General features: G+C 46.6%; 2 protein-coding genes across 2 annotated transcripts in view; both read right to left on the reverse strand.

Annotated features, from left to right (window-relative positions):
* The window catches only part of FRMD4A (FERM domain containing 4A), a 436,582-nt gene that overhangs the window by 402,671 nt on the left and 6,719 nt on the right, over positions 1 to 27,192 (reverse strand). The gene's annotated exons all lie outside the window — the stretch shown is intronic.
* LOC149525541 (uncharacterized) lies at positions 15,370 to 17,123 on the reverse strand. The gene is made up of 2 exons (XM_089776002.1): positions 16,249 to 17,123; positions 15,370 to 16,053 (listed from the first exon to the last, which is right to left on the reverse strand). The coding sequence occupies exons 1-2, from the start codon at positions 16,796 to 16,798 to the stop codon at positions 15,518 to 15,520; spliced, it is 1,086 nt and encodes a 361-aa protein (XP_089632128.1). The 5' UTR covers positions 16,799 to 17,123; the 3' UTR covers positions 15,370 to 15,517.

Consider the following 27,192-nt stretch of genomic DNA (forward strand, 5'->3'; position numbering starts at 1 on the left):
GCTTCAAAGATCTTATCGTTTAAAAAAAATGAGACAAATAGGTGGGGACTGGGGAGCTGATAGCCTCGCTGGGTCTCCAGGAAGGGGGAAGGTAGCTCCATGCTTAAGGAAGCCAGTCCACAGAGCCTACTGGAGTGTGTGGCTTGGCTCTCTGCTGATAATTTAAAGGATCTGAGGGTACGTCTACACAAGCTCATTAGTTCGAGCTAGGTAGGGTAATGAGGGCAAGCGGAGTTGCAAATGAAGCCCGGGATTTAAATATCCCGGGCTTCATTTGCATGTTCCTGGGCGCCGCCATTTTTAAATCCCCCTTAGTCCGAACTCCGTGCCCGCAGCTACACATGGCATGGAGTAGTTAGTTCGAATTAAAGATCCTAATTTGAACTACTGTTACTCCTCATTCCACGAGGAGTAACGGTATTTCAAATTAGGATCTTTAATTCTAATTACCTACTCCGTGCCGCGTGTAGCCACGGGCATGGAGTTCGGACTAAGGGGGATTTAAAAATGGCGGCACCCGGGAACATGCAAATGAAGCCCGGGATATTTAAATCCCGGGCTTCATTTGCAACTCCGCTTGCCCTCATTACCCTACCTAGCTCGAACTAATGAGCTAGTGTAGACGTACCCTGAGGCTGCAAGTACCAGTAGTGGCGGAAGTTGCTGGGAGTGTGGGGCCCTTTTGAATTGCCAAGCCTTGGGGCAATTGCCCTCTTTCCTGTCCAACCCCCTCCCTCCCTGCCACACACACACACACTCACACAAAAATCGGGAGGGCCTGGGTGGGGAAAAAAAAGAAGTTATCAATATTCTCACTTTACAGACAGCGAACAGTAGGGAAGAGATGAAATTTACTTGCCCTTCAAGAACATAAAGGAAGTTTGTGGCAGGGCCAGGAATTGAGCTCACCTCAAAGACCAATCCACAGGCCCGTATGGGCGGGTGGAGGGGAAGAAATGCACCCCCCATGGTTTCCCAAGTAAGCATGCTCTGGCTAGCCAGGGGAAGGTAGGAGTGACGCTCTGCCCCAGCCTCCCTCCCCCTTGCTCCAGTCAGCCAGGCGAAGGCTGGGGCTGATTTCCAGTTTACTTAGGGGAGCATGGAGGTGCGATCACACCCTTGTGGTCCACATTTACAACCCCCCCCCCAGAGAAAGGCCTGTGCCCAGGCCTGATCCAACACTTTACATGACCAGGCCATTGAACATACAGACTAAATATGGTGGCTTTGTATGGAAAATGTCAGAAGGGGATTTCAGTTGCTAAGATGCAGGGTGTGTAGCCACTAGCCAGATGTATTACGTGGTTAGTATTAGGGTTGCTTTAATCTGAACAGCCATTTTGCTGTTGCAGTGGTTCCAATATTAAGAGTGAATCGAGTGGTGGTTAACCAATGATTGCAGTTAAATTCAGATATTTTAAGGGGTTATCAAAGGAATGTCTGAACTATCCAGAAATCTTATGTATATAAATACCATTGAGCTGGAAATATTATGAAAACAGGCTCACTTGCAGATACGTGGTATTTCTGACTACCTGCTGGGCTGAAAACACAGCAAGGGAAATCCTGTTTTCTGATATCCCAATTACTTTAACCTTCTACATCCTGACAAAATCTGAAAGTGACAAGTCAGGCAAAAATAGCAAGTAAGAGAGAAAAATAAAATACCTGAACCTCACAAACCAGTATGCTTTTTATGAGCAGTGGATGATTTTTATGCCTTCCAACTAATTCACCTGTTCTTTAATGTAACGAAATACAAACCACCGTCTAAGGTTATGCTATGAATGCTTTGTGCAAAGAACTCCCATTGATAACATGAAGAGAACTTTCAAGTCTTAGCCCGAAACTAAGGGTACCGTCTAGACTACAGGCTTTTGTCGACAAAGCAAGCCGCTTTGTCGACATGGCAGTGTAGATGCAAAGGACAGTTTAGATACAATAACGCTTTCTGTCGACAGAACTCTGTCGACAGAAGGCGTTATCCCTCGTAAAATGAGGTTTACAAGCGTCGACAAAACTGCTGAGTTCTGTCGACGTTATGTCAATAGAACTCAGCGGTAGTGTAGACGCAGGTTTAGTTTTGTCGACAAAAGTCCACTTTTGTCAACAAAACCCTGTAGTCTAGACACACCCCAAGGCTCATTATCTTTTGGGAAGGGAGACTCATCTAAAGGCTAGGACACATCTGTGAGAATGAGAGATTCTAACCATCACTTTTGGCTGTGCCCGGGACTCATTCCATAACCTCACACTTGACTTCTGTGCTCTAGACTCCCCATATGTAAAATGGGGATAATGCTGCCCATGGGATTGTTGCAATGCTTAATGAATGCATTCAGAAATCATTTCAGGAGAGCTGTTCTATAAATGTTAAGTGATGCTATTCCATATTTCTCCCTGGCTTCCCAGCAATTGTTTTATTGATCTAGACCCATTACAGGTTCAGAAAAATGTTTATTACAATGATAGCGCCAAGCTGGTACATTTCTCTCCTTTCCGCGAAGCTAAGATTGCTCTCATTGATTTTTTTCCTTCAATCAAAAGTTTTGATTCAAATCTACAGAGAAGGGTGTATACATGTAAATAAATTAAAAGGCAAATGTCATTACCCCCACCACATAAGAGCTTTCTTCCCAAATCAAGATCTTTCAATTACAACTGACACATTCATTAGCTTGTCAGTTTCCACTGGATCTTTCAAGCCAAAGAATGTCAATACAAGAAATAATGCTGTTTAGTTAGGGTCTCATCCAAGAACTCACTGAAGTCAATGAGAGACTTTCCATCTATTACAGTGGACTTTGGATCAGATATTTAATGTTCTGGGCTTTATCCTGCCAGAAATACAATCACATTCTTAACGAATTCCAGGGGGAGTTCTACATGCAAAGGTATTTACCAGATATGGCTCCCTGCAATGAAACACTCTAAAGAGGCAAATTGATACAACTGTAAGGTAATATTCTGCATCTGCAGAGAATTTGGTTTAAAGTTGAGGCCAAAATGTAAATATGAATCTACTTTAGAAGTGAAACCAGCCTGTTTTCCTCACTGCATTGCACATGCATTCCAAATAACATAAACCTGGCTCAGTCAATATTTTCTTCATTATTCAGATAAAATGTTAATTGATGTCAGATCCTCCTCCCCTCCCTTGTTACTATAGATTATGGAACCTGCATGGATTTTACACACTTACATTACTCAATGAAGAGGGTGTGTTTTTTTAAAATCACTCTACATTTTAAGTAGTAGGTAGAGACTCAACATGACAAATGTAAGAAGAAAATGAACAAAACATGCATGTTTATTTGTCCTACTCCCTTTCCGTAACATAGTCCTAAGAGCCATCGGTATTGTCACAAGGAAGCAAATAAATGTTAAACTTGTAATAGTTTTATAGTGAAAAGCAGCTTTTTGTTTTAAAAACAATATTAACCAAGAAGTACAGTGCAAAACCACAAAAGGATGACGCATCGCACCAAATAGCCAGTGACCACAGAAATCCACCGATGCATATTTATTTTACTGCAGAAGGTAGAGGGCTCAACCAAGAACTAGCTCCATTGTGCTAGACACTGTACACACACAAGCAGAGACAGAGTCTGCCCCAAACAGCTTAAAATTGCAGGAGATAAGACAAACAAGAGAGGCAAGAGTACTGTCATCATCGGGGAACTCAGGCAAACATTGATTAAACCGCCTGAGGAGAGATATAGCCAGGAACTGAGCTCACATATCCCAGTCTAGTAGCTGAGCCATGCGACCACACTGTAGGTATGTTCTGGACAATGCCTCGTGCACTGTGGATGTGATTAAGAAACAAAATCGAGCATCAGTAGCATACACAGTGATTAGCATCCATTCATTCTTAGGAGTCAAAATATTGTTTTTTAAAAATCTGCCAGAGAGGAGAAAGATGAGGGCAGAAAACTAATTTATTTTATGAGAGTCTGTGGTCTACCAATGTCATTTGCTGACATGAAGCCACCATTCTTTGATCATTACTGATCCAAGGACACCTAATAATCTAGAGTTTGGACTAATTAAAGAGTACGATCTCTAACCCATATTAGAACTGAGCGTCAGCTCCGCTCTTATTGACCATCAGACTCCAGCTGCCTCTGAGCTACCCGAGTCGAGCTTAGGTGAGCTACAGAGGTGCATATATGCAGTAAGAGCTTGTTACTTTCGCACAAGTCTTTTTCTATAATCATAAAACCCTTTGCAAAAGAAAAAAAATCCAAGTTTAGAGGCTACTAAAGGAAACTTGTTGGAACCTTCTCAGTAACCATCTCCCTTTCTAAAATTACTATATAGTTTAGAAATGTGTGTCTCTATCTGTCTCAGTCTGTCCATCCATCTGCGAGTCTTTTCAATAATTCCTCCTAAATGATAAGAGCTAGGACTACCAAATTTGCCATGCAGCTTCCTCTTATCATAACTTAAAGCATGGTCAGGGTTTGAGTGTGCCAGGACCATGGGATGTGCGTGGAGGGATGTATGGCATGATCACAGGGGGACCGGCAAGCATGCACATAGGCATCACCACAGAGGGCAGCAAGCACCCCAGCAACCAGCCTCTGGCTAGCAGCAACCACCATCCTGGGCCAGCCCTAGGGAGCAGCTGCTGACTGCAACACGGCCCCTGCCACCCTGCTCAGGGCCTGGGGAGCGCCGAGGGGTGTAGTGCACAAACTGCTGCCTCGGAAATATGCCAGCAGGAAGGCTGCATGACACCCGCTGCCATGGGCTGCCCCTGGGGAGAAGCCGGCGGCTACCCCCCCTTTGCCCCAAGCCCCCACTCCCTTCTCTGAGCTCCCCCTTCTTCCAGTTCCCTGCACTGACTCCTGCTTCTCCTCAGCTCCTAACCAGATTCCTGCTCCTCCTCATTCTTAGCCCCCTGCCCTTAGCCCTTCCTCACTCCCCAACCTGACTCCTGCACTCCCCCCCTACATACCCAGCCCTCTGTCCTGAGTCCCCCACATCCCCAAGGCCTGGCTCTGACTTCCCACTCCACCAGCATCCCGCCCTGAAGTACCCGGGCAATGCCAGGTCAGTCTTTTAGTAAATAAATAAAAGTATCTTTTCCACACTTGCTAGCCATTCAGCTGGATATTTTCTAAGCAGACATTGCAATGAAAGAAACTGGCAGAAGGTTGCCTTCACAGCAGCACAGGAGCCAAACACATGTGCCGCTCTATTTCTTCTCCCCCAAAATGCTTATAGTAATCATTCTGCCAAAGTTTTTACAACACTGTCAACCCTTAGGATGAGTCAAAAATTCTAAAGGCATGAGATTGGGTTTTAAAACCCATATAATTTAAAAAAAAGTGAGTTCTTTTAATTTGTTGTCTGGCTCTTGAGACTTTAGATGATGTATGTATTGCCTTGACAAGCCTTGTACAAGAATGAAACCTAAGGTTTACCTTTAAAAAAAAACCAGATATTCGGCATTAGTGACATGACTCCAGCAGCTGGGGCTTAAAGTAAAAGTATCAAGTATCATGAGGCTTCTGATATAGTTGTGCGAATTGGCAACCATGGCTTCATCTACCGAGATTTTTCCAAGTTCCATCTAGGCAGGAAGTGAAGACTCTAGGAAACAAATTTGGATCTGATTTAATGCTCCAGACCACTTGGATCTAAGATCTAGGGCAGCCTGCACACAGGGATATACATGAAGGAGGTTCTTAATTCTTTGTTTGAACGGTATAATCCAAGTCACCAAGTCCTTAGTAACTTTAACACTGAAACAGGGAGGAGTTATGAAATTCTCTCTTTATCACAGCATGTATGGGAGTATCTTGCTCCTGCATTTCCTGGACACGCTTTGGGAGTTTGGAGTAGCAAAAGAATAAAGGAGCGGGTCCTAAACTAGCAATTTCTGTTGCTTCCCGTCCAGAAGTTTCATTTCTAAATCAGACCTTGCTCTCTGACAGTGATGTGTTCAGTGATAGATTGTCTGGGATCCAGAGCAGGTCAGCATATACAGGAGAGGTTACCACAATGCAACACTTTAAATCAACCTGTCTGCCTTCACATTTAAAACTTCCATTGATTAATGGTGCCGAAAGCCTGATAAATGAGCGGGGAAGCCAAGTTGTGCATAAAGATATCTTGGCAGAAGAAATAATTAATCATTTTGTAATTAATAAAGACAGATATTTTTTTCAACTCCCCTCTTTGCACGGAGTTCCGGAAGATTTCTTTTTGACAAACATTTCTACAGACACAAGCAGATAATGTTCCTATGTGGGGGAGGAGGGACCTGCTGCTTTCCTAATGTAAAAAAATCTACATATACATCTTTGAGCAGTAATGAGATCTCCAGGGTGAAATAGGACATCTGCTCCATAGCTATAAAATATGGGCTGACACCTTCAAAACCCCTTTAGAAGCCAAACAGTTTGATTTCCACTTGTGGACTTTAATGCACTGATGGGCGACAACCACCCAAGCCGAAAGAGCTTTGCCGTTAACTCACTCCTTTCTAAAGAGAACATCAAAGCAATTTACAAATGATGGGACCCAATTCAGCCCTATATAAAAGACGGACAAAAGCTTTATGCACCACTTAATTGATTAATGGCCCTTCAGACAGCTTTGTGAACAGGGGGTGAATTTCATTCATTAATGAAATAATTAGAACTAGGCAAAGCATTGATTTTTCACTTTGGTGGCACTCCTGAAAAACAGAAAACATACATTCTGGTCAAAAGGAAGCTGTAATTGTTCATATTTTTTGCTGAATTGAAAGAGCCCACTTTGGTTCTGATCCAGAGCTCAGATTCAAACCTGGGTCTCCCATATCACATATGAGTGCCTTCACCGCTGGGCTAAAGATTATGGGAAAGCAGTAAAGGGACTGAAACGACACCATCCCTTCTTCCAGCCATTTTGGGATCAGCCAAAGTTATTTGTGTTAAATTTGCAAATCATTTCAGATCAGACCTAAAAATGCAGTTTTTATCCAGAACTTTTTTGCCCATATGTGTAATTAAGTACCATTGTGTATTAGTTCCATTATATACATGGAGAAACTGAGGCACAAAGAAATTACAGTAAAGCCTGGAATTAGTCTGTACATTTCTCTCCAAACATTTTAGCGTGTCCATGGCAAGCCACAATGCTGGCTGCTCTCACATTTATAATAAGTACAAGCACTATCTTTCCTTTGTTTACCATGGATGACAAGAAAATCAAGGTTTTAATAAACCATTTTGCATGGTAATTTCACAGAACTTGTTTGAATTTATTTGAGAGGGGATTGAATGGAAAATTTGGGATGTGAAAAAGGATTAAATTTGGAGAAGGGAGGTGTAGCCAGGATTTTGATTCAGTTGTAAAGATATGTACCATTTGCAAAATGTACATCTAGATCTGGGGTTGGATTCACTCCTGTACCCAGTAGCTTGTAATTTATGGGTGCTCTGACTGGGGGATTGGACTGAGGTCCTTCTCATACTGCAACTGGGTTTTGAAAGCAGTGAGGAGTGAAATGCAATCATCTCAGAATTGGGGTCTTATTTTGAGAAGCAGCCAGATGACTGTGCTGTAGACTGGTAGAAGCCAATACTGCAAGACATCCATCTACCACATTTCTCTGAATCTTAATAGGGCTTTCCAATTGTAGTAAGTAATTTAGCTTTTTTAAGGGAAGAGTAAGAAGTAGCTTGATCAAGTCCACAAGCACATACCATTCAAAAAAAATCCAAAACAAAACCCAAATACTTTACCTAGAACTGTGGTAGATTCTCCATCACTTGTAGTCTAGACTAGATCTTTTCCCAAAGTTATGGCCTTGGTGCTCAAGTTAGTGGGTGCAATTCTTTGGTTTGTGTTATGCAGAAGGAAAGACTAAATGACCAGGGATAGGATAGAAGTCTATAAAAATCATGACTGGTGTTGAGAAAGCAAGTAAATAACTTTTCCTTATTTATTCCCATAACGCAAGAACTAGGATCATCAAATGAAATTAATAGGTAGCTGGTTAAAAACAAAGAAAAAAAAGGAATTTCTTCATACAACGCTCAGTCAACCTGTGGAACTCCTTGCCAGAGGATGTTGTGAAGACCAGAACTTTAATAAATTCATGGAGGTTAGGTCCATCAAAGGCTATTAGCCTGGATGGGTAGAAATGGTGTCCCTAGCCTCTGTTTGACAGAGGCTTAAAATGTGTGACGGGGAGGGATCACTTGGTGATTATCTGTTCTGCTCATTCCCTCTGGGGCACCTGGAATTGACCACTGTTGGAAGACAGGATACTGGGCTAGATGGACCTTTGGTCTGACCCAGTATGGCCGTTCTTACGTTATGTTCACAATGGCACCTAAAAATCCACGAATCCTGAGCTAATCTGGCTGAAAGTTGAGACACATAATTTTGTCCAAGCTATAAACCCTAGATTTTGGCATTAGTGACTTGTCTGAGATTTTAGAGTGCCACGAATAAAACCCAGGTTTCCCGATTCCTAGCCCTGTACACTCATCACAAGAGTCTACATCTTCATAATAAAATGCTGGATAGGTTGTAATCCAACAAAGCACTTGTTCAACTTTAAGCATGCAAAGAGTCCTATGAGTGTTGCCAACACTTGTGATTTTTATCATAGGCTTTGTGACATCTATTTTTTTCCTTTCAAGTCCTGGCTACTAGAGTCCTACAATCATATGTGAATGGAGGTTTCACAAAGATTTAAGCCCTCACGGCTGTGGATGAAAACTTGAAAGTGTGAACCCCAAAACCAGGAAGCAAATAAGCCATATTTACAGGTTTTAAAAGTCATCATGATTTTAGGGTCTGACTCATGGCAACTGAAGTTGGCAATATCATCCCACTGACTCTTGTGGTTAAAGTTATTTACACAATCGGTACTTTGTTAGATTGAAGCTTAAACACACAATTGTCATTAAAAAAAAATCAATTATTTCTGCTAGTCTGAAATCCATGACAACTCATTACTCTTTTGCTGTTGTGTCATTTGATCTTCCAAATATACTTAGCAGAAATTTATTGATGCAAACATCCATACACAATTCAAAACTTAATATTTCAAAATACAGAGGGAAGAAAGCTATGTGCTTTCATAGAATCCTAATGATATATTTGAGAGTTTGTCTGTCTGTTTATTCAAGAACTCTTCCTAAATGGTAAGAGCTAGGACCACCAGATTTGGTATATAGCTTCCTCTTACCCTAACTTAAAGCAAGGTGAGGGTTTGGTTGTGTCAGTAATATGGGATGTGCCTGGAATGGGATTGCTTCTCATAACACCATACAGAAAAGAGAATTACCAGGCAGGTGAAAGGGGCTAACTGGGGGGCATGCCCCCTCCTTCTGGGACTGCCCCAACCTGGCACCTCCCACCATCCCCCCAGATTCCCTTTAGGGAGGGCAGGGTGGCTCAAGATTCCCTCCCCTCCCCCCATTTGTATGGGGACTTTACTGGCTATTCCCCTTCATCAGGGAATGAGGGGAAAAGTGCAGTTTGCTGCATTCCTTGCTATGCCTGGGGAGCGCAGGGGGCAGACAAACCTAGCTGGGGGACATGCACCCCTCCCCAGACTGTGCCCGCTGGAGCTGCAGCGGCCATGGGGAGGTGCTTCTCACCTGGCCCCAAGCTGCTATGATGAGAGGGCTAGAGTAGTCCTCTCTCCCTGTGGCAGCCTACATACGTAACCCATCACCCCCAGTCCTACCCCAGAACAATGGTTTCAATGAAGCCCTGACACTTTCATTTTATTAAAAAAAAAAATGAATTGAGTTAAGGACCCAAGCTATGCCAGGTAAATCTTTTAGTAGGCTATAATATAACAGCTATGAGTGCAATGTTGTGTTTGACACATTGCAGTCCTGTTGGCTTACATCAGATTTCAGAAAGGATACATGAGTAAATACGCGCTGCATGTTTTGCATAGCTTATAAAAATAAAATGAGATTTTAAAAGTAAAATTAATGGAGCAACACAGCCACTATCAGGAATGTAGCATGAAATAATCAAGTACAAACTGTCGCTCTTGGGGTGGTTGCCATGACATTCAGAAGCACTTTCTAAGGCCCAACTATGAATATTCCAGGAGCTGATTGATAGTCTGTTGCTTTCCTTTTCTTGTAAGCAAACGTGATGACAATATTGAGCAATTACTGATCATGTCACCCAAATGCTTCTTTGCTGCCTGTGTGATAATATTCAAAACCGCCAAAGTAATAGCCGGTGTATTAAAGTATGGTCCATTCTTTCTCCTCTCTGGCACTATGCTTTCGACTGGTGGCAGCCCAGCAAACATGCTCAGGAAACTTTATGGTGCCAAACACCATGGGGCTTATTTAGCGCTGATTAGATCGATGAGAGTGCCTAAAACACAACAATTAAAAATACAATTGGTGGCAACGTAGTCTGTAACAGAACATGTGTGTCTGTGAGGTTAACAAAGGAAAGAACTTTTCTATCTAGTGTAAGGCTGACAGGAAGAACTGAACCTGGGACCTCTGGAGCCTCCACAGTCTGAGCTAGAAGGCCAGCTGCGGCTCAGCTAAGGCTATAGAGCAAACTCATTCTTTCTCTCTGTAAGTGGTCTCAGTGCCACTATATGGAACAGTGAACCACTCCCAGTAGGTATGTGGGTTACACTTGCATTCCTACTTAGTTAATAAATAATCAACAAAGTTTCTGAATTCACATTGTATGTTAGGGTTGGTCAAACATTGTCTAACTTCTGCACAGGCAATTTCACAAAAGCCAAAGGGCTGTGCTTAATTCACATATAACCGAGCAGATTGCAACCACCTACTTCTTTACTAATAATTTCCCATATGTATCCTGCAGGGAATACAAGTCCTGGCATACCATGTTTTTTCTTGAATCAAGATGAAGGTTGCTTGGTTCGAGGCAGTACAGTGCACGTTGGGAGCTGTAGTCTCTAGGGGCTACAAAGACATAGTAAGGATTTGGGAGGCTGCAGACCAGAGACTTGCACATTGTACTTTGGCCATTCATGCTGGATGTATGTCCAGTGTCATCATCAATATGTCACCAACAGTGATTGGGATGGCTTGGTAAGCTGGGCACAAGTGAACAATATATGTTTCTATATGGCCAATTGTAAACATATACATCCAGGCACAAAGAACACAGGTTATGCTTATAAGATGGGGGGGGCCCCAAGAGTGACACTTGGAGGGGCACATGCCCTCAAATGCTATGGACAGGAAAGGGCATGGAGGACCAGCAGCTGGTGGGGTCAGAGACTCTGGGTGGCATGAGGTACTGGCGGGGGGTGGGAGGGGTTGGCACGAGCAGCAGGGATCGGGGCCCCTACCATCCACAATCACCAGCAGTGATGGAAAAAGGCAGATCGACATGGCCCTAGCTCGCTTTGCTTCCCTGGCTCCTGGTATGTAGCTCAGGAGAGGGGGCAAGACTGCCCCCACACTCACTGCCGGGAAGCAGGCCGATACAGCCAGAGGATGGAGAAGTTTTCCCTGCCTTCCCCTGGGCTAGGAGTGGCATGGGGAAAAGTCATATCGGGGCAATCGCATGGCTAGTGCCCCCATGTCCTTCCTCCCCAGCTGCCCCCCATGGGGAGTGAGGATCATAGCCTGGAAAGCAGTACAGGAGGCCCCCAACTTGCGACCGCCCAAGTTCCGACCCCTCGCACTTACAACCATTTTTGTAAGTGTAGAAAGGGCCAGAACCCTCAGACTTACATCCTTGGCCCGTATTTACGATGGCGCACGGTGCCTACCGTAAATGTGGGTTTGAGTTACAATGCCCCCAACTTGCAATGCTTCCCCCGGAACCGATCATGCGGCAAGTCAGGGGCCTCCTGTAATACTGAAATGGATTTGTGAGTTCTGTATAATCCATTGAGCTACCAGTGCAGGGCTGCGGCCAAAAGGGCTAATATGACCCCTCGATGCAGAAATACTGGAATCTCAAGTAGGAGCAGAGAGGTTATTTTACATCTGAATTTGTCACTGGGGCAGTTCTGCTGCAATACAGTGTCCAGTTCTGGTGTCCACAATTTAAGAAGGCTGGTGAAATATTGGAGAAGAAAATATCAGAGAAAAGCCAAGAGATAGAGTAAAGGATGAGAAAACATGATGGAATTCCTCAAGTCGATTTATGTAGCTTAACAAAGAGAAGATTAAGGGGTGATTTGATTACTGTCTGGTATTTACATGGCAAACAAATATTTATTAATGAGATCTTCATTCTATCAGAGAAAACTTCCAGCCATTGGAACATGTTAAAGTAGACAAATTCAGACTGGAAATAAAGCATACATTTTTAACAGAGAATAATTAGCCATTGGAACAAGTTACCAAGGGTCATGGTGGATTCTCCATCACTGACAAATTTTAAAAATCAAAATTAGATGTTTTGTAAAAGCTCTGCTCTATGAATCATTCTGGGGCAGTTCTCTGGCCTGTGTTATATAAGAGGGCAGCCTAGACTAGGGTTTCCCAAACTTTTTAAGCAGTGGAGCCCCTACGGGGCCCTGAGAATTTGGTGGAGCCCTTAAAATATTGTGATTTTTAATTTAGTAGGTATCCAAACAGACAAAGTTTTGGAATTCTGTTTTTATTTCTTTTCTTTTTTTTCTTCAAGAAAACTAATAGAAAATTAGTAACCATATAACAAGGTCATACACTGTCATTAATATTTTCTCACCTAGCCCCTGGACCTATCATGTGAAGACCCAGGCTCCACAGAGCACACTTTGGGAAACCGTAGCCTTGATGAGGTCATAATGAGAAGTGCTGACCAGCACCCGGTAACTAAGGGGTTACCTAATGTCTCCTGTACCTAGCCAGGTGGTCAGCCAATAACAATGCAGGTAGGAATTTCAAACTGGAAGAGATGGGTTTCTCTCTCTGTTCTTTGTCTGAGGCAGAGCAGTTTCTTCCAAATACAGTAGAGTCCGGATTATCCATCCTTTGGTAATCCAACATTCCGCTTTATCCGACATAGCCGCGGACCATTGTCAGCCGAGCGGAGCGTGAGTGTGCGGCCCCAAGGCCAGCCGCTCTACGCTGCTATGTCGCATGCAGCCTCCCTGGCTGAAAAGGCTCCAGCAGCCTCTCATGGGTCGGAGCCTCCCGCCAGTGCCGCTTGGTCCCCATCTCTGCCTGGCCCCTTCCCTCCCTGCAGCTCCCAGTCACGGGCCGGGAGAATAGCCCCCCGCTCTCTGCCTTGTCGCTCCGACATTTTTGGTAATCCTGTCGCTACCAATTAGGTCGGATAATTGGGACTCTACTGCACTGAGGGAGATGGGAGACACTTCTCTCTCCAAGAACAGACTTCCTACAAGATATAAGCAGGGAAAAGTTTAGCTAGTCCATCAGGATTTATTGTTTTCCTTGTTTGGGGATGTGGAAATAATGTCGGAGGGTACGTCTACACTACAGCGCTAGTTCGAACTAACTTAGTTCGAATTAGTTAATTCGAACTAAGCTAGTTCGAACTAGCGCATCTAGAACTAAAAACTAGTTCGAACTAGCGTTTTGCTAGTTCGAACTAGCGCGTCCACACTGATTGGACGCAGGGGGGCATTTAAGGGCAGCTGAAACCGGTTCTGGCAGGGCATCAGGTCAGCAGTTGCTTTGTGTGGCTGCTGTCTGAGGCTATCTGAGGCTCGTGCTTAAAGGGACCCCCCCTGGACAGCCGGTTCTCAGCTTTTCCTGCTTGCTTGCCAACCTCGCCGAGGGACAGCAAAGCGTCGGTCTCTGTGCCCGTCTGTGTCGGTGCTTCCCTTCGGGGGGGACCGCCGCAGGTGGCAACATGGAGCCACGGCTCGCCCTGCACCTTCTGGTGCACGTTCTGGACTTGCTGCTGCAAGCCTGCCAGCAATGGCTCGAGGCTGCCTGGCACCACCTGGGGAACGTCAGCCCCCTGCCTCTCCGCCTGGCCGCCCTGGGGGCCGTGGAGGAGCCGCGGCGGCGCCCCGGCACCGGTGTGCCCCGCCGCATCTGGCGTCTGGACACCAGCAGCGACTGGTGGGACCGCATCGTCCTGGAGCGCTGGGACGACCGACAGTGGACCCAGAACTTTAGGATGAGGAGGGACACCTTCCTGGAGCTCTGCGAGTGGCTCGCCCCTGCCCTGCAAAGAAGGGACACTCGCATGAGGCCCGCCATCCCCCTCCAGAAGCGGGTGGCCATCGCCCTCTGGAAGCTCTCCACGCCGGACAGCTACCGATCCGTCGGGAACCAGTTCGGCGTGGGGAGATCCACTGTCGGAGCAGTGCTCATGCAGGTACGGCGCTCGTCGGCCACCGAGCCGGGGGGGAGGGGGGCTGCGAGGAGGGGATGGGCCGCCCCAGGGACAAAGGGGGGGGCGGGAGGAGGCGAAAGCGCCCCGCACCGGAGGGGTCGGGCTGTCCCGGCCGTACTACACGCCGCCAGGGGGGTTGCTTCCGGGAGTGGGGCGCGGGGCACTGCCAGGGCACGCACGCTCCCAGCCACCCGGGCGCCCCACTGATTGACGCTTTGCTGTGTCTCTCTCCGCAGGTGGTCAAGGCCATCAACCGGGTGCTGCTCCGCAGGGTGGTTCGCCTCGCCAACCCGGATGCCGTCATCCGGGGATTCGGCGCCCTCGGCTTCCCCAACTGCGGGGGGGCCATCGACGGGACGCACATCCCCATCCGTGCCCCGGAACACCAGGCGTCCCGGTACGTGAACCGCAAGGGGTACTTCTCCGTCATCCTGCAGGCCGTATGTGACCACCGGGGACAGTTGACGGACATAAATGTGGGCTGGTCCGGCAAAGCACACGACGCCCGGGTGTACCGGAACTCCTCCGTGTGCCAGCGGCTGCAGGACGGGACCTTCTTCCCCGACCGCCACATCAGGGTCGGGGACGTGGACATGCCCGTCTGCCTGGTGGGGGATGCCGCCTACCCACTGCAGCCCTGGCTCATGAAGCCCTACACGGGACACCTCAATCCCTCCCGCCAGGCCTTCAATAACAGGCTGAGCAGGGCCCGCATCGTGGTGGAGGGGGCCTTCGGGCGACTGAAAGCCCGCTTTCGATGCCTCCTCACCCGTCTGGACCTGGCCGAGCACAACATCCCTCCCGTGGTGGCGGCATGTTGTGTGCTCCACAATTTGTGTGAGCGGAAGGGGGAGGCTTTCTTGCCAGCCTGGATGGCTGAGGCTGACCGCATGGCTGGACACTACGGTCAGCCCCGCACCGCCGCCGTCCGGGAAGCCCAGCGGGGGGCCATCCGGATCCGGGAAGCCCTGCGGGAGAGCTTCCAGGTGGAGGAGGAGGAGGACTGACCTCTCCCTGCATGCCCCACCGGGGCCTTCTTCCACCCTACCCCCCCCTTCCCCTTTCCCCTCCCTACCTACTGTCAAATAAAGACACCTGTTTTTCCAACAAAAACGTCTGTTTATTTCACAGAACTGGGGTGGGGGAGGGAGGAATGAAGGTGGGAGAAGGGAGGGGGAAACCTGGGACGAGGGAGCTGGAAGGGGAGGGGAGGGAAGGGAGGAAGGGAAAGGAAAGCTCAGGGGTGGGAGTCTGGGTGCCTCTCCCGTCTCGCCACACTGCGGGTCCGGGGGCGTCGGTGGGGAATGGTTGTGGAGGGGGGGGCAGAGAGGACAGGGGGTGTGGAGGAAGCAGGAGCGGAAGCAGGAGGAGCAGGAGGAGCAGGAGGAGCAAGAGGGGGAGCAGGAGGAGCAAGAGGGGGAGCAGGAGGAGCAAGAGGGGGAGCAGGAGGAGCAAGAGGGGGAGCAAGAGGGGGAGCAGGGGGAGCAAGAGGGGGAGCAAGAGGGGGAGCAGGGGGAGGAGGAAATGGAAAGCGGTCTAGCAGGCTCTGGAGGTGGCCTCGCAGGGCACGGCCCTGCTCCTCCAGGGCCTCCAGACTCCTCTGGCGCAGCCTGAGGTCCTCCTGGACCCAGTGGTCCTGGAGACGGAGCTGTCGGTCCAGGAACCGGAGATGCCGCCTCTGGTAGTCCTCCTGGTTCCTGGCTGTCCTGCTTGCCCGGGCGCGGGCGGCTGCTGCAGGCGGTGTGGTGCGCCCTGCAGTCCCCGGTGCTGCAGCTGTGGTGCAAGAAGACCAGCGGTCAATTACCCCAGGGGCCCAGGTGTGTGAAACCCAGCTCCCCTCTGCAAGGCCAGGGCCCCTGCAGGATCCCCAGCTGCTGCTCCGTGGTGGGCAAGGCCCAGGCGCACGGTCCCGGGGCTCCCTCTCGCCCCAGCCCCCCGTACACATAAGGGGAACACGAGGGTACTCACAGGTGGACGCCTCCCCGGCCTCTGATGATGCAGGCGAGCGGCTCTGTGGGGTGCCTCGGGGGTCCCGGGTCCTGGGAAGGCTGGCAGCAGGCTCCTGGCTCTCAGAGCCCTCTTGCTCCTCCTCGGTGTCCAGGAGCGGTCCCTCTGCCCCGGGGTCAATCACGTCCCGGGGGGCAGGGACGGCATGAGCCCCCAGGAGGCGGTCCAGGGCATGGAAGTGGGGGCAGGCCTCCGGGTCAGCCCCTGGCAGGCAGGCCCGGGAGTAGGACTGCCGCAAGTCTTTAATCTTGCAGCGCACCTGCTCCCGGCTGCGCTGGTGGCCCCTGGCGGCCAGGCTGGCAGCCATGCGTCCATAGACGGCCGCATTCCGGTGGCTAGTGCGGAGATCGTGGACATTGGAGGCTTCCCCCCAAACCTCGATGAGGTCCACGATCTCCGCACTTGACCAGGCGGGCGCCCGCCTTTTGCGCCCCCGGGCAGGCTCCTGGGAGCCGCCAGGCTGGTCGTGGGGAGCAGTGGAGGGCTGGGAGCCCTCGGATGGCTGGCTCATTGTGTGGCAGGTGCAGGCTGTGCAGGCACGGGTGCTGGCAGCCTTGCAACTGGCACAAAGTGAGTAGCCAGCCCGTGGCCCTTTAAGGGCTCCGGGGCCGGGAGGGGGGCAATAGAGTTTCCCTGGTGTTGGCCAGAGTGGCCACCAGGGAAACCTGGGAAGCCTTAGCCTCCCACTAGTTCGAACTAAAGGGCTACACAGCCCTTAGTTCGAACTAGCTAGTTCGAACTAGGCGTTAGTCCTCGTAAAATGAGGTTTACCTAGTTCGAACTAAGCGCTCCGTTAGTTCGAATTAAGTTCGAACTAACGGAGCGCTAGTGTAGCGCATAGGAAAGTTAGTTCGAACTAACGTCCGTTAGTTCGAACTAACTTTCTAGTGTAGACATACCCTGAGATAGTTACAAACGAGAAAAAAAAAACACTTAAAGCTTTTAGCCCAGGGACTTTCCCTGAGTATCTATACCAATTGGTGAATAGTGATAGAAATGTAGCCGTGTTAGTCTGGTGTAGCTGAAACAAAATACAGGACTATGTAGCACTTTAAAGACTAACAAGATGGTTTATTAAATGATGAGCTTTCGTGGGCCAGACCCACTTCCTCAGATCAAATAGTGGAAGAAAATAGTCACAACCATATATACCAGAGGACACAATTCAAAAAAAAAGTGAACACATATGAAAAGGACAACTTTTTTTGAATTGGTTCCTCTGGTATATATGGTTGTGACTATTTTCTTCCACTATTTGATCTGAGGAAGTGGGTCTGGCCCACGAAAGTTAATCATCTAATAAACCATCTTGTTAGTCTTTAAAGTGCTACATAGTCCTGTTTTTTGTTATATCAATTGGTGGCTCTTCCCATCTAGCCATTTTACTATGCTTGCAACTGTGGTTTTGTATTGATAATAAAGGATTGTTTTCTTTTCTAATTAACAGGATTGGTTGATTGTTGTGTCCTTAGGACTCAGCGCCTAGTTACAAGGGCAGAGTCCATTGTTGTCTGTGAATTCCCTCTGTTTTTCCCAACTCCAAGTAAAACGGAGGTTGGGGCAGGAGGAGAGTTTTACGTTAGGGAGGAAATTTCCCAAGTGATCTCTTCCCTGTTTTTTTTCTTGGAATTACTTGGGTGGTGACAGCAGATTCCCCAAAATCTGGGCATTAGGATTTTGGGGGGGAAGTTTTTGTACCAGAGCCCGTAGAGGCAAGATTTTAGAGTGCTCTTGCAGGCCCCCAATTCCTGCATTTGTCGTTCCAGAGTGGGGAACAGCTTTGGCAGAATATCACAATGGCCCCTTCTAGTCAGTTCTTGGTGGGAAAGTTGCTATAAAGCATTCCCCATCAACACACCATCAGGAACAGGCAGGCTCAGAAAAGCCAGTATCTTAATTGGCCATGAACTACTTTCTCAGTCTTAGAAGTGGTCTCTCCAAACCAAGGTAGAAGCATGTTGATGAAAGACTGAAGTAGTGATATTTGCATTGCTCCACTATAGCATGCTTCTTCTACAAATGTATTCTTTTAAAAAGAATTATTTGGAGAGATACATTTAAACCTCCTTAGTGAGTTAAGAATTCCAGTTAAGGGAAAATAAAAATCCCTTTTGCGCTCAATCAAGTCTTGGCCAGTATTAGAATAAAGTATAGGCTGGTTCTTAGGGAGAGTTTTCTGTGCAACTCATTCCAAGTGCAATGACCTTAATATGCAGGTGCACTGTAAATGGTAAGCAGAGTTTCGAAAAGGATCAGCTTTCAACTATGGAAAGAAGGGCCGTGGCCAGCTGCCAGTCTCTCTCCCAGAGTCTCAACAAACCCATTCCAAAGCAGATCATTCCCATATCAAAGCAGCAAGCAACAAAGATAAGGACCCTTGTATTCCACCACCTCTCACACATACTTTCACTCATTTATGTGATTTTTATTCATTTTCTTATCTAAGCTATCCCAGGCATTCAGGTATTGCTTTATGCTTTGGCAATAAGCATTTTTATTATACTGCTACAATCACCCCCTCAGCTTTCTCATAAACCCTAATATCCCCAATCAGCAAAAGCAATCCTTTGCCTTGTCCCCCCTTTCCCCCCCCTTTTTCCCTCCTCAAAAATTGTGTAACACTTTCACATTGTGTTATTAATTAATCCCTTGAAACAGGCAGGTCTACAGATCCCATCATTAGCAAAATGCTTTCTGCGTTAGCATGTCAAGCCAGAAAATCCTGGTGCCACAGGGTTAATTCCAAATCACAGTGGACTTTCCTATGGAATTACGTGTTATATCCACACTAATACCAACTGAGTTCTTCCTGATTAATATTTTCGGCACGTACACCAGCAATTGCATTTGATTTGTCAGGGCACTTATATTGGACAGGAGCGGTATAATTAAGGAAAAGCCCTCGATGCTTTTAATTTTTCATTTTATATACAGAGCTGTGGGAGACATCAGCAGAAGTGTAGAGTACATTATACTTTGGAGTTTATTATTTGAACTGTGTTTCCATTGCAATCCTATGTTCTCTGTGTACAGGTGAGACTCGGACCATTAGCATTTCAGCAAGGTTATTCCTCACATACACATATGGGCAGGTTTCAGAGGTAGGGCTTCACCAACTTCTTAACCCTGATCAAAGCAAAGTGCTGACGGAAAAGTCAGCTTTTGGAGGCTGGTGCTTAGCTGGTGTAAGTCGTCCTGGCTCGTGTACCCAAGGGAGCTGACAGACTTGCTGAGCCACTGGGCCGGGTGGGGTGGATGGGGGGGGGGGGCCAGCTCTGCACTCCTCACTCTGGCCGCTGCAGTAGTAGTGGTGGCAGTTGCCAGGGTCCCCAGGCCCTGGGACAGTTTGCCCCTTTGCTCCCCTCATTGGGGGGCCTGCATGTACCTATATTTTTGGAGCAGATCCTTAGCTGGTGCAAATCACCGTAGCTCCACTGAGGTCAGCCATTATTCCAAGCATGACAGAAGGCTCAGCTATGCCTCTGGTGAGGCGGAGCTGTATTTGGAATGGGTTGGTGGCATGGAGCTGAGGATGCTGGTGGGAGGAGGCATTACACCCCCAGGATGCTTCCTGGGGACACAGGACAAGGTGCCCTTATCAGATCTGAGGCACTATTGGCTCTGTTTCTTCCTTGTACACCACATAGTCCCAGCTATGCCCTGCCCCGACACTACCCCTACAAGCCACTAGCAATGCCAGTGGCCTCCAACTCCCTTGTGCACCCCAACTTTGGGGGACAATTTATGCTGCTACCTGCTGCAAGACTTTACTACTGGGTGTCAGAAGGAAAGCTTCCTGGGATCCTTTTTGCTTTCTCCCCCCCATATACAGAAAACCTAGGTAAGGGCATAATGTCGCTCAGGGACCAAGACTTCAGCTGGAGTAAAAATCAGCTGATTCAATTGCTTAATGGAACTACACCCATTTACAGCAGCTGAGAGGTTTGTCCCAAAGTGAGCGATGATCTCTGTAGGGGAGTTGCCATCATCATAACAGAACGAATGCTGAATCAAATGCAAGGCTCGCATGTAGTTAACCATCTTGTTCAAATTAGGCAAAACTCCAACCTATGTGAAGGTAAAGTGAGGGTTGCAGAGAACCCTCTGGTGAGTAGCAAGATGTGAAACAATCTGATATTTGTAGAATAATGCTTCCCCTTCCAGTAGCACAATACCTACTCAGTTTTCTGCATTCCAGATGCCTGGATCTCTAAGAATTGTCCGTCTCTAGGACAAAACACACATGCCAGACATTTTGGGGGTTGAAGGATAAGTTCTGGACTTATCTTTTATGAAGCAGTAGAACTGATAAATTCCATTAAACATATGTAAATGCCCAGAGATAAACCAACCCAGAAGCAAATCTTAACTGGAACCTCAGTTTTCCTCGCAAGCATTTCTAAGATTTTTAGTTTTTAAGGTGTAACCTTTATCCCCCCCCACACAAGGAATTTTCAGGGTTCACTGTTCTGTGTCCGGAACTCAGCCTGCTGTACTTAGTACACCTAATGTATTGTTGTCATGGTAAACACCCAACATGTGGCACATAATGCATCACCGGCAAATGAGTATTCTGGTGTGATGTATGTACTATGTTTGCACAAAATTATTTATATGAGCCTTGAGCTACATTGTTAATGTGTTTGGAAAGTAATGCTTTAGCAAAATCGCCTTAGACCAAGGAATGTGTATTTGTTTTTCTGTCCTACCTGGTCATCAGGTAGACACAATGAAGGGCCTTTACAGATAAGGAGAACAAAACTATAAGGCTGTGTCTAGACTGCATCCCTTTTCTGTAAAAGGGATGCAAATTAGACACATTGCAATTGCAAATGAAGCAGGGATTTAAATCCCTCCCGCTTCATTTGCATAAACATGGCTGCCGCTTTTTTCCGGCTCGGACCTTTGCCGGAGAAAAGCGCCAGTCTAGATGCGGATCTTTCAGAAAATAAAGCCTTTTCCAAAAGATCCCTTATTCCTTATTTTAGTCTAGACTGGCGCTTTTTTCCGGCAAAGCTCCGAGCCGGAAAAAAGCAGCAGTCATGTTTATGCAAATGAAGCGGGGGGGATTTAAATCCCCGCTTCATTTGCAATTGCGATGTGTCTAATTTGCATCCCTTTTACGGAAAAGGGATGCAGTCTAGACACAGCCTAAAATGGGGGGGGGGGGGGAAGGAGAGAAACTGCATGGTGTCTACACCAAAGCAGTAGAGAGAAGCTTTATTTGGACTATAAGGACATGGGGCCTGAACTTCAACTAAGTAATCAGATCAATTCACTGCAAGTGCTATTACTGTATTCTAGAAGTGTATCAAATTAGGTCTTTTCTGATATCTAATGACACACTGGTGATTAATATAATAATAATGCTGAGGAAATATGGTACTAAATAGTAGGCATTAGTTGTGACCATCAATGGGGAGAAATATTGTCCCAGACAGAAGGGAAGGCAGCTATCTCCCTGTCTCCAATGAAATTAAACAAGGTGTGACCAAAAAACAAAGGAAACTCCAGCCTGGTCTGGTAGTTTAAGACTTAGCCTTCTGGCAGGTCACTACACCCACTTGCAGCAAAATGGAATCCAAAGTTGCCATCCCCAAAACAAACATGAGATAAAGGAATTTCTTATCCAAAAGGGGCTTAGTTCTGAGCCCCTTTGAGGTTACTCATCCACTCGCCCTCCGCTCTCATAGCCCAGCCTTCTCCTATTATCCCATTCCTAGCAAGCTAAAACCACCAGGGGGCAAGTCCCTGATAAACTCAAACCATCTGTCTTCAAGACTGCCCTTCCCTCCAGGAAGGCTCTGATTAGTTACCAGAGCCGTCCCTAGAGGGTGCAGGGCCTGGGGCAATTCCCCCCCACTTCCCTCATGCCAATGGTGCAGCCACCAGCCCAGGGCAACCTCCCCACTTCAGGCCCCACTGCTTCACCGCCCCTGCTCTGCGGAAAGTGGAGGGCCCTGCAGAAGTGCAGCAGGCTGGGAGGGGGAGCTGGGTGGGGCGCAGCAGAGCCGGCTGCTGTGTCACTCCAGCTCCTGCTGCCACCACAATGAGTGTGGGGGAGAGGAGGTGACCCCTGCTGCTGCCCAATGCCAGGCCCCCAAGTAATCTCCTGGGCCACCCTCGACCCTGCCCATAGAATGGTTGAGATGGCTGCCATGGGGCTTGGGGCAGCTGTCCTAAATCATCCTGTGGCTGGGATGGTTCCACTAGTTACAATCCTTGGTTCCTGGCTTCCGCCATGTATCTCTTCTCAAGCAATTGATCTGTTCTCCTCGGAGGCCAGCTACAATTGCACCAGCTCTCCCCTTTTTAGCTCCGTCCCTCTCAGCCTGACACCCACTACAGATGTTGCAGGCAGGGCTGAGTGCAGTGAACACAATTCATTAACCCTGTCAGTCTGCATGGGGTTTGCATACCCTGCATCACAGGGTCGGGTAACAAGGAGCTAGAGAAAATGCAGTGAACGGCTTGTGCTTTTTGCCTTTCCACCTCACCTATTTTCAAGGCCCGCAAGACATTGCAGGCAAGACTGTGCCACCTGTATGGACGCATTGTTAACTTATGCCTTAAATACTCCCAGTGGGTCTGATCATAGGACCCTCTCTCACCTGAGTAGTTCTATAGTTAACATAGGTAGGGAATTTCTATGGCACCAGGCAGGATTCTCCTTACACAGACTGAATTAATCTCTACATTCTTAATAAAGTCTGCTTTTTGTAAAAGCTGACCTCCACAATCTTACTCCAAACCCCACAAATCAGAGATCCAGCTTTAGACGAAACACTGAGGATTCCTCTTTTTAATTATCTCATTGCTTTAAAATCACCAGGATTAATTGAGCATATAATTAGGGAAGAACTACTTGAGAGACTACCTCTACCTTTGTGCAATACTATGGCAAATGCCATCCTCCCAACCACTGGAGCTAACAGCCCTTGGTATAGGAGAGGGGATGAGATTTGGATGCTCTCACTGAGAAGCCCATGGCTAAAGAAGTGGGTTCTTGCCTCAGTTCACTGGAGTTGGGATTTGCTAGCTTCTGACCTGCTGCAAAACAACCTGTTTTCTCCTGCTTTTTCTGGGCAGGAAGACTGAGGGAAAGAGATTCAGTAGAAATTGGGGAGGAGGGAGAGATGATTATACTGGAAGCCATGCAGTGAAGTTATCTTTCATGGCAACCGGTCTAAAGAATTATGCCTGGGGCTGTTAAGGTGAGTATGAAGGGCCTGGTTAAACTTTGGGAAGTGTCTATTTTAGAAGATTTTTATTGCAGTTTGTTAAAATGTGAGCCACAAAATTTTAATGTACTGAGAGACTGTGATAAATGCAATGGAAGTTTCAGTTTAACTATATAGACAGAGATGCTTTGGGATGAAAGCCTATATCACACAAATCCCCCGTCATAAAAACATTGGTCTACAAGGGTGTGTCTACGCTCGAAATAAGCTACGCAATTTGAGCTATGCAAATGGTGTAGTTTATTTTGAGTTAATTTTGAAATAGCTTATTTCATAATTTGGCGCTGTCTACGCAGCATCAAATTTCGAAATAAACTGCTATTCCGAAACTTCCCTTAATCCTCATGGAATGAGGTTTACAGGAACATCGGGATAGTGAGCCCGTTATATTTTGAAATAACGGGCTTGTTTCAAAGACGTGGAATGGCTATTTTGGAATACTGGAAGTATCCCAAAATAGTGCCACAGTGTAGCCGTACCCCAAGAGACCTCAAGAAGCCATCTAGTTGATCCCTTCATGCAGAAGCAGGATTAATTATTCCTAGGCCTTCTCTGAGTAGTATTTGTCTGTGAGTACATACAGACACACTCAAAAAGCCTGTGCAACTATTAGAAGGCGCACCCTCAACTAGCATAAATCAGGTTAGTACCCTTGAAATCCCTGGAGTTAAATTGATTTACACTACTCGCAAAGGATCAGGCTCATTTTATGTGAAACTTGCATTATAATGAAAGTACTTTACTGAATGCCAACTATTCATAAACAACTATCTTAAGTGTACTGTGACCCACCAAGAATTTCCTTCAGAATGACCTTACCGACTGGAGAGCTGTATAGGCAGATTTCCTCCATATATCAGTGCTTTACTGTCATCATGAATGAAATGTCATTTTTCCAGCATAATCTTCCTCATAAACTTTCCCAGTTTTATAGCACTACTGACTTTAAGACCCTTCACCACTAATCCCTACGTAACCTTATGATTCATGCCTCACAGCAGCATGAACTATTTTAATTCTTTATTCGCACAGGCAGGCAAACTTGCTGGCCAACAGATGCCCATGGTAAACGGCAGAATGAAATGTCTAGGGTAAATAGTCATTGAGCAAGATTAATCTCCACTTCCTGAAAAGCCTCAAAGCTTCTAAACTGCACAGTGGATATGCAGCCACATGTTCTATTGTCACATATCCTTTTTTGTGTTCCATACCCTCTTGTTACACATTGTCCTGACTTAGTGCTGGATTCTATTACTTTCATTTTAGATTCACAGCACCTTACTCTACTCTTAGTAACTTCAAGGTGACTATTTGTGGAGTAAGGCACTATTCAATGCAAGTTAAGGTACCAGATTCTGCAAGGAGATCTGATCCCATAGGAACCAATGGAAAAATTCCAGGGACCAAGATTTCACCCCAGACTTTAGCTCATGAGAAAGGGATTGATATGTCATATGTTTGATTACTGGAACATTTGTCTACACAGTGCCAAATTTTGAAATAAAGCACTATTTCCAAAATGTCCTTTACTCCTTGTAGAATGAGGATTACTGGGGGTATGTCTACACTACCCCGCTAGTTCGAACTAGCGCTGCAGTGTAGATGTACCCCTAATGTCCAACCTAAGCCTCCCTTTCTGCAATAAGTCTATTGCTTCTTACCCTATCCTTTGTGGTTAAGAACATTTTTTCTCCCTCTTCCTTATAACAACTTTTATGTACTTAAAAATGGTTATCATGTCCTCTCTCAGTCTTCTCTTTTCGGCTATGTCTAGACTGCAAGCCTCTTTCGAAAGAGAGCGTCTAGACTACACGTTGAACTTTCGAAAAAGGGCTTGCTTTTTCGAAAGAAAGCATCCAGTGAGTCTGGATGCTCTCTTCCGAAGAAGCCCTATTTACATTCAAGAACGCCTTCGTTCGAAAGAGGAACTTTCGAAAGAAGGCGTTCTTCCTCGTAAATTGAGGTTTACCGCCATCGAAAGAAAAGCCGCGTTCTTTCGATTTAATTTCGAAAGAACGCGGCTGCAGTCTAGACACAGGTGAGGTTTTTTCGAAAAAAGGCTACTTTTTTCGAAAAAACCCCTGAGTCTGGACACAGCCTTCCAGATTAAACAAACCCTATTTTTGCCATCTTCCCTCATAGGTCATGTTCTCTGGACCTTTAATAGTTTTTGTTCCTCTTCTCTGAGCTTTTTCCAGTTTGTCCACATCTTTCCTGAAATGTGGTGCCCAGAACTGGACACAATTCTCCAGCTGAGGCCTAATCAGCTCAGAGTAGAGTGAAAGAATTACTTCTCATGTCTTGCTTACAACACTCCTGTTGATACATCCCAGAATGAGGTTAGCTTTTTTGCAACAATATTACACTGTCAGCCATATTTAGCTTATTACATAGAATATTGTACTGTCCCTTAGAAGGCCTGGCTAAATAGTATTGGCAATTTGCAGATTGCCTACTATATCTTATACATGGATAAGATACCTGGTAGCAGAACAAGGAATTTAGAGTTTTGGATGCTTGATGCCCATTAGAAGTTAGTGGAAGTTACAAAACCAAATCCCTCAGGAGATTGAAAAAATTCCACCCTCTGTACACTAGCAGTGCCCAGTTTTCATAGGCACATATCTAAGTAGGACACTCTTAGATGTGTGCATTGTTCTTTATTGTGTTATTTGAGTTTCCAATGGCGTGACGTACATATTCTCTCTGAAAACTTAACTCACACTGCGTCCTGTCAACGTCAATAAGCCAGGCAGAAATTTATACAATTTACATGAAAAGATTCCCATATATAGTATCATAACATTCATGTAATTCTTTAAGATACAATAAAAATGCATAACCGCTGATAAGCATGTGCACAGGTGCCTTGGTGTACTTCAGTGAGACTGCTCATGTGTGGAAAGATAAGAACATGCTCATGTGACTTGATGGATTAGAGCTTAACAGAAATTTTTTGTTAGGACAAAAAGAAATGCACAAGAGAATTTCTCTGTGGTTTCTGAAACTTTCACTTTTCAGTTCACATCCGGAGGAGACAAATAAAAAAGAAGATGCAATAATAAAATGTCCAAGACCTCTAATTTAAGTTCCCTCTAAGCTGTGCATCTATTCAGTGGGCTATAAAGGGATGCACAGATATGCAGCCACAGGGGCCAGGAGAGGAGAGAGGTAGGGTTGGGCAGGAAGGGGAAGCAAAGTGGGAGCTGGCAGGAGAGCACCTCTCTCCTTGAGCTGCTACCAGCAGGGAGTGGGCAGGCAGTCCTCTGGCTCCATTGCTGGGACGGGCTGCACCCCAAACCCATCATCCTTAGCCCCATCCCAGAGCCTGTACCCCAGGGTACAACTCACTCCTCCTACCCTAGCCCTCTTCCCCAGCCCTGAAGCCCCTCTCACGTTCCAAACTCCTGAGACCCACTCCCACCACACACCATCTCCATATTGGTGCACATCACAAAATTTGTTCCACACATGGATATAAAAATTTGAGGGAATGTTGCCTCTAACTATTGAGTAGGGCTGCTTAGAAATTTTCAACTTCAGAATTCTCTTATTTAGGGTAAGTCCCCCTCCCATTTCTCCTGTCTATTTCAAAGGTTCAGTTGCCATTTAATGAATGTCTAAGAAAGATAGAATGTGGATATAATACCTTCCAGGGTTTATC

Source organism: Pelodiscus sinensis, chromosome 1 (genome assembly GCF_052426305.1).
Source record: "Pelodiscus sinensis isolate ZL-2025 chromosome 1, ASM5242630v1, whole genome shotgun sequence".
Classification (NCBI taxonomy): Eukaryota; Metazoa; Chordata; order Testudines; family Trionychidae; genus Pelodiscus; species Pelodiscus sinensis.